Source organism: Nelusetta ayraudi, unplaced genomic scaffold, assembly GCF_046127955.1.
Source record: "Nelusetta ayraudi isolate G7.1 ecotype Tasmania unplaced genomic scaffold, CSIRO-AGI_Nayr_v1 ptg000173l, whole genome shotgun sequence".
Classification (NCBI taxonomy): Eukaryota; Metazoa; Chordata; class Actinopteri; order Tetraodontiformes; family Monacanthidae; genus Nelusetta; species Nelusetta ayraudi.
The window spans coordinates 499977-509684 of NW_027466222.1; the positions used below are offsets into that span (position 1 = coordinate 499977).

Sequence of the window (9708 nt, forward strand, 5' to 3'; positions counted from 1 at the left end):
CCTTAAAATGGCACAACTTGTGACAGAGTAACAAAGCCAGCATGACACCAGGTGTATATCAATGTTATTTTAGTTATTGTATTCACAATGCCATATGGAAAGGAAAGCATTCATCTCAGGATACTGCTGTTTGCTACTCTGAGCCTAAAGAGCAGGACAGGACACAGCAGACACTGTATCGTTTGGGCAATAACATCATGAAATGCTGAACATCTTGACTCAAAGTACTGCAAAATTCCAAACATTCAAGCTTTTCTGGGTTTTTATGTCTCAAAAAAAAGGTTTTCTTTTTTTACAACGCAAATCATCAAACAACAAAACAGCAATTATCTGTACAAAATGGGTTTTTATCCTACGAGGAAAGTGAACATTACAGTTTTTTTGTTTTTTTTTAACCTGGATCTTCCTGCATCGAACACTGCTAAATGGTGAATACGACAAACACCAGCGGAATAAATAGTTACATAAAGCTCCATGAATTATTGTCAGAATAGAATTGAGTGTCCACTTCTTTGACCCACAAACCACAGAGCTGTGAGATGTGAAGCTACTGAGAGTTGCGTCACGGATGGAGGCGCGCAGCAGTGATACAGTACAATCATTCAGCAACAGCAAACACATACAAGCAAAAAGAAATGCTTAAGCTCATTACACTAACACTGTGGGCTGCTTTGTAAACCAACAGAAAAAATTACATTCTGGAAACGCGTCTCTATTCATGTTGCATAGACACCAAACTTTTCAAAATCGGCATGGTGTAGAGTGAGTTGTTTCAGCTTCAGTCAAAGTTTGATCAAATTTGCACCACCCCGATGTGTAGAATATGTTGTTAGATCTCAAAATATACATCATATAGTAGATTTGTTTTGTTTTGTTTTTTTGCTGATTGGAATTCTCCAGTATGCTTCAATAGAAAATAAAGTTTTAGTGTTTCACGTTGCCTTTATTCAATGTCACATGCTCATGACTATATTTTGTTTTGGGGTTTTTAACAGGCATTGACGGGACGTCATACTAAATTGATGTATTGATCAAAAGTTAAACAAAAATCTATTTTGAGGTATGTTTCATGCTGCAGCTTCAGTCAATTAAATCTCACATTGCAACTGTGTTTGAGCAAAATGGTTTGAAAAGGAAGTCGCCTCAGCGTCTCACTATTACTGGCCCTGGTACTCGCCATTCCCATAATGTTCCTCCTCTTGTTCCTGCATGGTCACGCCTCTCTTCTGCTTCCAACCCTGTTTTCGGCCGTGAGAATTGTCTGCGGTTCCGTAGCTCTTTTTGGGAGCTGCTACGTTCTCGCTGTTGAGCTCTGACTCCTCTGCGAGCTCGTCCTCATCTATTATGCCGCATTTGTCCTCGCTGGTGCTCTCGGGGTTGGCCCACTCCTGCTGCTCTCCCGATGCAAAGATGGCGTAGAAGATGACTCCCGAGTAGTGCACCATGGAAGCAATGACAAAGACATTCTGCCACTCCAGACGTGTCTGAGGAGAAGGAAGAGAATATGCATATATACATTCATATGGCGTGACAGCTGAGGAAGTTCTGCAAAGTTACAGATTCATGCCTTTAACATAGAGTGATACGCTGATGCCAACTAAAATATTTCAATTAAATCTGAGACAGAGCCATTGCAGCATTAAACTCTACAGGCAGTACAATGGAAACAGACAGCGAGATAACTGAAATTTCACCTCTTAAACTTTGCACAACTACCATCTACACTCTCTACAATCTGTTTTTTTTTTTAGTTGGCCTCAGTGGCCCTGAACCAATCAGCTTCCTCTTACTTTATAGTTTAGTTAAGAGGCAACTGCTGCAAGCTGCCCATAAACCACTGAAGAAGACAAGTAGAAGAAATATAGAAAGTGAAGCTGGAAACATTACAGTGGAGGCTAGTAGCAATAGATTTATCAAAGCTGAACGTTCTCTTTTTCATCTAACAGGAGCAATGATGACTTATAATACATTATAAAATGTCTCTGTTTTCCCCCAAACTGAACAATAAGAGTGTTGTCAAACACAGCAGCACACCACAGCACTGATGAATATGTCGTGCCATGAGTAACATGTTTAACATGTGTGCATGTGTAAGTTTAGGTGCATATCCACTGGGTAGACCTTGTGTTTTGTCAGCGCTCCGACGATCAAAGGGCACACCATCCCAGACAGCGTTCCCACCCCATTCGAGATTCCCATCAGGATGCTGGCGTAGCGAGGAGCAATGTCCAAATGATTGACATTAAAACCTGAAGACACACAAGAAGACTCCATGAAGTTATGTCCTGTGATTGAAAATGTTATACCTAGAAGTGATGATATGAACACACAAACACCCTCTGGTTCTGGCTGCCATGACAATAGCCTATAAAAAATTCATAGGCAGAGACTTTGTGAAGGCTTGGCAGTTTTATGAGGGAATACTGCATCACACCCTCAGGAAAAGTAGTGTCGCAATGTGTTTCATAATTCAAAAGATGAAAAACAAAAATAGGTTTTCATCTAAAGTTGCATACATTTTTGCCAAGTTTTTAAGGACAGGTTGTCATTATGTCGCAGTCATTACAAAGGCACAACTAAAGTTCTTCTTTTGAAATGTCAAATGTTAAAAACATTAAAGGACAGGTTTAACTGGTGCTCGTGTACGGATACCTGAGATGGCAAATCCACTGAAGCCTACAGCCAGGACGAGGAAGGAGATGGCGACCCCACGAGTGTGGGAAAAGCCCACCACCAGCAGCAGAGTCGCCTCCATACCGAAGCCTGCGGTGGAAGCCAAGAAAAGCCATGAAAGACACACACTGCAGTGCAAAGAGCAAAGTGCAAAGGGATGAAATGAATCTGGCTTTAAAGGAAATTTTCCACTACACACACACACACACACACACACACACAGCTTGTTAGTGAGATTATAAAATATTAATATTTTAGAAATACTGCTCTTTCTCTAATTGGATCAACAGACAATGTTACATTTGCAAAGCTTCAGCTTTAGATGAAGCCAAGAAGCCTTAAAATAACGGTATGAGCCTGATGTCTTGCACACATTTATAATGAAATCAAACATTAATTCTTACTAAGACAACTGAAACACAACTTACCGCCGCAGTTCATGAGCTTCCTCACATTTGTGGTGGACATGATCTTGTTGCTGCGTAAGAAGTCAGCGAGCTGCCCTCCAATAGGAACCACAATCGTCATCACCATGTGGGGCACAGCAGACAATATCCCCACCTGTTGGAGTGTTCGATATCGCCCACGGTCATAATTCACTTCCGACAGCGGTTCGCTGCAGTGAGAAGTCGGCGCTGACCTTGCTGATGGGAAAGCCAAAGACCTCCTCAAAGTAGGCCGGCTGGCTGATGAGGAGCAAGTAGAAGGTCCAGCTGCGGCAGAAATTGGCCACGATAATGGCGTAGACGGGCATGGAGGTGAAGAAGCGACGCCACGGAGTCTTGAATTTCTGTTGATTTCAGTTTGGAAGACGGTGCCACTCGTTTTTACTTGGAACAAAGTGAACCGCTGCTGAAACTGAAGGGACAGTTTTGTGTTCAAACCTCAGTTGCAGTCATCTGGTGCATGTTTTCACCAATCGTGGTCTCGATGTAGGTCCTCTCCTCCTCGGTGATGGTGGGATGCGCAGCGGGACTTCCGTATGCCAACAGAAGCCACAGGACGTACCATATGATCCCAAACACGCCTGTCCACCGCAAAACAAGGAGAGGAAAGACGCACATCTTGTAGAAAAACGCTTAAAACATTTAAATACGAGGCTCCACCAATTTGCAAAGGGGAGCCAGACAGACTAATTAAAACAAGCTCTGACCTTCACTGGACTACAAAAAAAAAAAAAAAAGAAATTCATAAAGTGAAATGAACAAGGTATGAGTCATTGTGCCCAGACAGGAAAATGCTAATTCACATCAATAAATCATGAGATTATATCAAAGCAGATTTTTATTAAAAACCTGTTTGGCCAAGTATGAATTTTGTGTCGGTGTTAATCACTTTAATCAAACTAGAAAGCAATTCAGATAAGACTCTCGACGTAACGCATACCAAGTACAGCTGGCACATAGTGACCCGCCAGTCAACAGAGAAGTTGAGAGGTATCTGGAATTTTTACTGTCCCAAAGTAAGAGAGCCCTGCAGCATTGGCTCCTGGAAGACGGAACTCACCATAGACGTAGAAAACCGAAGGCCAGCCGACGTACTGAACAAGCACGCCAGCTAATGGCATGGCGATCACTGCTCCTGCATAGGATCCTGGGGAGGTGAGGGGAGGAGTCTGGTCAGAGTGGAGGTACACCACAGGGATATGGAGCAACAATACCTCCCTGCCTACCAATCTATGTATATATATTTCATATGCATTAGATAACAGCTCACAGTATTTTCCATAATCAGCTTACTTGTGTGGACAGGATTCAGCTGCATTACAGGCTCAACTAAAAGCAACCACAGATTTTGTTTTTTGATAAACAGACACAAAAGGAAACACATTCGTTTGGATGAAATCATCGATACGAGTGGCTGGCTTGGCCACGACAGTAGGGGTGTTTGAATGTGTTTTCTATTATCCAACAGACTCATCAACGCAGCTCTTTTTGAATGAAGCACAGAGCGCCAGAGTGCTTTCAGGCAGCGGCGCTGTGACCCTTCAGTTCACTGAGAAAAATAGCAGAATCTCCTTCATAGAAAAAAAAGGTGATCCGGGCTCATTTACAGACAATGTCAAGAGGGTTTTGATGCATCAGTTGTCATGGTACCACTTTCATAGCGCAACTTGGTTATTTCAGTAATGTGTAAGGAACCAAATCAGCAAAGGAAAAGTTTCCCTCCAATGGGCAGCGAGTGGCCACACACCAGCACAAACTGGAGACAGGGTTTGTGTTGGTGTCAACTTTAAAACTGGGAGCTGCTGCAGCTTTTGAGAGGAGGAAACAGACGCTGCCCTCACCACAGAAGGAGGTTGTAGCAAGTCGACTCCGTTCCAGAGGCGGCGCCCATTTGGACCACATCCCATGGCATGCTGGGTAGGTGACACCCTGTAGGTCACATGGTGTCACACATGTCAAAAAGTAGCTGGTGGAAGATTTGTTTTACCCACATTGCTAAAAGAACTTTGTTTTCTGTGTTGTGAAAATAATAATAAATAAAATAAATGTCCACTGTGAGCAGGCTTGAATCATTACCAAGTGATGATTTTCACAAGGTTTAACTTCCTCTCAACCATCTGGCCAACTTTGAAGGTCTATGGCCAACTTTGAAGGTCAGCTGGTGTCAGCCGTACTGCTGGTCTACTGGCCCTGGAGGCCCACGTCCAAAACCATCTCTTTTCTTCTAACTTGCATTTTCACTGACAGCACAGAGCGTTCTTTTGAAATGGTGACATTCACAGCATGTTTTCAGCCAAAATATGCACTGCAGCCTCCTGGACAAGAGCCGAGTGTCTTGCAAGTAAAGCAAGTAATTTGTTCTTGTTCTTGAACTTGCATGGACATAACATGAACATGGATGTGACCTATGTCAACACTGGGCTTCCATGGAACTGGTATAGCATGGAATTATTTGCCTTCATGAAATTCCAGAGCTGTAATGTGTATTTTTAAAATGTCTGTTTTGAGAAGACTGGAATCTTCTTTTTACATAAAACAGCTTTACATGAAGTGAGTGTTTTCTTCGACTGTACCTCCACCAAGCCCTGCAGGATGCGAACAAACATGACACAGCCGTAGTGGACCCTCGCTGCAGATGGGATGAACATGTTCAGGACGGATGTGAGGAAAATGGCGGCTCCAAACACCCTGTGGAAACAATGAAAAACAGTAACGAGCACTGCATGTGGGTTCTGTGTGTTTGTGTACCTTCTGTTCTCTTCTTCAGAACAAACACAAATTCACGAAGCACAAACGGCATCAAACAAATGTTAAATTTTTCGTGGGAACAAACTGAACGGCGGCAAACAGATTCGGGAAAACCTGAAACATGTCAGGATGAAGAGCGGGATCAGCCTGCAGGAGTTTTTCAGAAGTCATGCTGGCTGGTTCATCAAATTATGATGTGAATTTTCAAGCAGGCAGTCTCATGGGTGCTGTGCTGTCAAAACACGGGGTTCTTGAGCAGCCGTAGGAAAAAGTGAGAGCTGAGAAGGTTTTCTCTGCACAGAAGACTGTTATGGTTGCTCCTAAAGCCCAATCGTGATTAGGATTTTAATTAATAGATATTTCAAGACTGTTGGCTCTGGATACTTGGGACTGTATATATTCATGTGTGTTCAAGAGTGAAGAGGCTGCAGGACGGAGTTGGAAATCAAACATTGCATGAGGCTTGCAGCAGCAATGACAATCTTGACCAGCTGATCTAAAGACCAGACCGGATCTCCATGAAGGATATTTATCAAAACTGCAGCTGCTTTAAGGAGGAATGCCCTTTCTTTTGCAATAATTTATAACATGTGGCCAACAAGTGTTACCTGTTACATTTACCACAAACAAACAGCACATTATTTAGTGTCTCTGAGCAGTCTGTGCCGTTTCCAGATCCTGGCAGGCAGCGGGTCGGCCTGTCACAGCATCGGTTGGCTGCATAATGAAACGCGTCTCGCACCTCCGCCGTTCGCTCCCTGAGATAAAGACGTCCCGTTCAGTCCAAAAGTTTCTGCCTCATCGCTGAGGTGCCAGTTAGCGCTCCTCCCTCAGCTCAGCTCACCTCCTTCCCTCCCCTTTTTCCAAAACAGTGTGTAAGTGACACTTGTAATATTCCAGTGGCTGGTGTTTCAGAGAGAAATCAGGGGCAGGATCTTTCATTATTAACTCTGTCAGTGGCGTGTCCTCTTTTCCTGTGAAGCTTTTATTACAGGCCTGCTATCGGCTCCATCAGCAGCGCTCACCACACCGTACGGCTTTAACCCTTTCATCATACAACAGGAGACCCCCGAAACCTTCCTCCCAAAAAAGGAAATCCTGATATTCTTCCAACCCTTATTTAACAAATTCTCAAAAAATTCTGTAGATTCAGGCGTAGTCAGTCTCTGATTGAAGAAATAACAAGGAAATCAACCTCATGATTATGTAACAGCTATTCATGTATTACAGAAACATAATGGCACCTTGCAGCCAACACATATTAGCCAACACATATCAGTTTGACTGATTTCTTTGGTCTGTATTACGCCATGCGTAGTCACTCGTAAATATCTTCATCACCCAAGACATTTTTGCATGTTACCTGTTGGCAGAGAGCTTGTTGGAGATGAAACCTCCCGGGATTTGAGTTACGATGTAGCCCCAGAAGAAGGAGCCGTGGATCAGTCCCACCGTCTCTGGGTCCCAGTTAAACTGAGCTTTCTAGAGAGCAAGAACACAGGTGGGGTGTGAACAATGCCATCAAAGGGTGCCTTTGTTTAAATTCATTCAAGATTTTACCTCGGTGGCATCATACAAACATTCCAAACAGGCAGCATCTTGTGAATGATAATGACACTAATACTAATACTGGACCTGCAGCACAGGGGTTCCATTGACAAAGACAGTGTTGTTGTTGACCATTTCCACAATGGCCACGCCAAGGTTGCACCGGATGCCAAAGGAGATGCAGAAGCCCAAACCGCTGAGGATGGCGATAATGTAGCGCTTGGGCAAACCTCCACAGCTGCAGTCCAACAGCGGCGCAGGACGAGGCGCTGCTGCCACTGGACGTCCATCCTCTGTCAGCTCAAAGTTGTCTTCTTCTTCTACATTACTGCCATCTATTTTCCTAAAATGCAAAGAACACAGAGTTTAACATAAGCAAAAAAAAACAAAAAAACATCAGGGTCTGCATTTTCAAATTGTCTCAGATGCATTTCTACATCTTTGTCAGGTCAGTGCTCAGAGAATCTCTGGTGTCGTGGGAGTTATTCGATCTTTTGGAATTTTAATGAATCTCATCACTTCTTTAATTCAAACATTAGCAGGTGCACAATAAAATCCAGTTGACAAACCTTATTTTTCCTGCTCTCAAATTTTCCATGAATTCATTGTCAGACTTTGACAGTCTAACACAAAATTCCAGTAAATAATAATAAAAAGCCAAATTTCATGTTTTGACTGTATATGCCAATGTTTGGAAACTCATGATATTTTTTTTTTAATTTTTTGATTTTTTTTCCCCCAGTTGTCTAAACGGTGGCCTCAAGTCAATGCATTTTTATCTCACCTGATAAAAGCTCTCATGCATATTAACAAGACACACAAAATTAAATTTTCAGGAAATTCCTTACTCTGCACCGTATCTCTTAGAGACAACTCTTCATCATTCATCATCTAGCCCCAGCTCTCACACACACACCGACACAGCCCAGCCACTAAAATATGCATCAGATATGAAAAATGTATAATGTCTTAAAATAAGATCTGCGATCACATCGCCGCCATTGCCAGGCAAAGCACCGGAATCAAATATTTATTTATCATCAAGATCTGAGGGAACATGTTGATCCTAATGTCCCTGTTTCCAGGCTCTCCACATCCCTCTGACAACTGTGGTTTCGACCCCCTAATGGGATGTTTCTGAACATATAAAGGCTGGTGTGAGTACATCATAAACAGACAACGAGTGAAATGGTTTTCACATGCCCCCGTCCTCCTCCACACAAACCCGCTCACCTTTGCAGTTTCCCCAAAGAGTCGCCCACTGTGTGTGTCACTTGCTCCTTCCCAGGCTTTAAACCTGCCAAAGCACCAAAAGGCATTTTTCTCAGCCTCCTTATTCCACCCCCAAATCACTTAAGGTCAAAGAAACACCTTGATTCTCCACCAGCAAAAAATGCCCAAAAAAATTTAAATCCACTAATAGTTCATCTTTCCCGAGTTTGAGGCGCCAGGGGTTGGCTCCACCTTCCTGTGGTGCCACAGGTCCTTCAGAGAAAAAGTAGACTTTTTTCCCCTCTTTATCCTTTGTTGTAAAGAATAGCCAGTTGAGAACTGTGCATCAGTGTCCAGACCACAGTGCAGCCAGAGAATCAAGACCTTGTTTCATCCTTGAAAAGATCCAGTTTTGAGAATGAGGTGAATGTGTAGATGAGTAGAATCCAGATTGTTAGCCTCTAGACAAGGCAAATCCCTATTTTCCAGCAGCTGCACGGAGCGCACCGCTAAGATCTCCTCTCTGCCTCATAACTCATCCATTGCTGCTGAGGAGGGGCAGGTGTAGCTGCCTTCTGAAACCCCGCCCCCCTCGCCTTACTGATCAACATCATCATCATCATCATCATCATCATCATCATCATCATCTTCTCCCCAGCACCATTCCCTCAGCCGGCCGTACTCATATGATAGCTGGCCAGCACACCAACAATCAAATATGCATGAGCTTCACAATTTGCATTGAGGAGAGACGGGAGCGGCTGAACTACTGTGGTGTAAAATGGGAGCAGGTGACACCCGAGACACAGCCATCAAGTTTCAGAGCTGCTCCTCCGACTCATCCATGACTAGGATTTCTATAGGGGGAAGAAAAAAAATATAGCTACATAGCTATTGCCAGAAACACGTTTGAGTAAAATCTAACATCGATACCACTTGGTTCATATCGTATGTTTTTTCACCAAAACCTTTATCTTATCAAAAAAGTGAAAAATCAAAAGACTGAGACTCTGCCCAGCAGAGACCCAAATATGCAGCGATGCAGGGTTTTTCTTTAAACTGAGCTTTTAAATTTTAATCA

The 9708-nt window shown here is 43.2% G+C and overlaps 1 protein-coding gene across 1 annotated transcript; it reads right to left on the reverse strand.

The window, feature by feature from the left end:
* Positions 1-76: 76 nt before the first annotated feature.
* slc17a8 (solute carrier family 17 member 8) lies at positions 77-9248 on the reverse strand. The gene is made up of 12 exons (XM_076014738.1): positions 8649-9248; positions 7503-7758; positions 7231-7349; positions 5693-5807; positions 4961-5048; positions 4180-4266; positions 3558-3700; positions 3314-3463; positions 3102-3234; positions 2653-2763; positions 2122-2249; positions 77-1484 (listed from the first exon to the last, which is right to left on the reverse strand). Exons 1-12 carry the CDS (start codon positions 8732-8734, stop codon positions 1158-1160), a joined length of 1743 nt encoding a protein of 580 aa, XP_075870853.1. The 5' UTR covers positions 8735-9248; the 3' UTR covers positions 77-1157.
* Positions 9249-9708: the final 460 nt, after the last annotated feature.

Bases quoted from the DNA above. Each gene is read 5' to 3' on its own strand.
- slc17a8 (XM_076014738.1), bottom strand. From the start codon at position 8,734: ATGCCTTTTGGTGCTTTGGCAGGTTTAAAGCCTGGGAAGGAGCAAGTG. The intron at 5,808-7,230 runs GTAACATGCAAA...TTGTTTCCACAG, and splicing joins AACAAGCTCTCTGCCAACAG to GGTGTTTGGAGCCGCCATTT. The intron at 3,235-3,313 runs GTCAGCGCCGAC...ACACTCCAACAG, and splicing joins TTGGCTTTCCCATCAGCAAG to GTGGGGATATTGTCTGCTGT.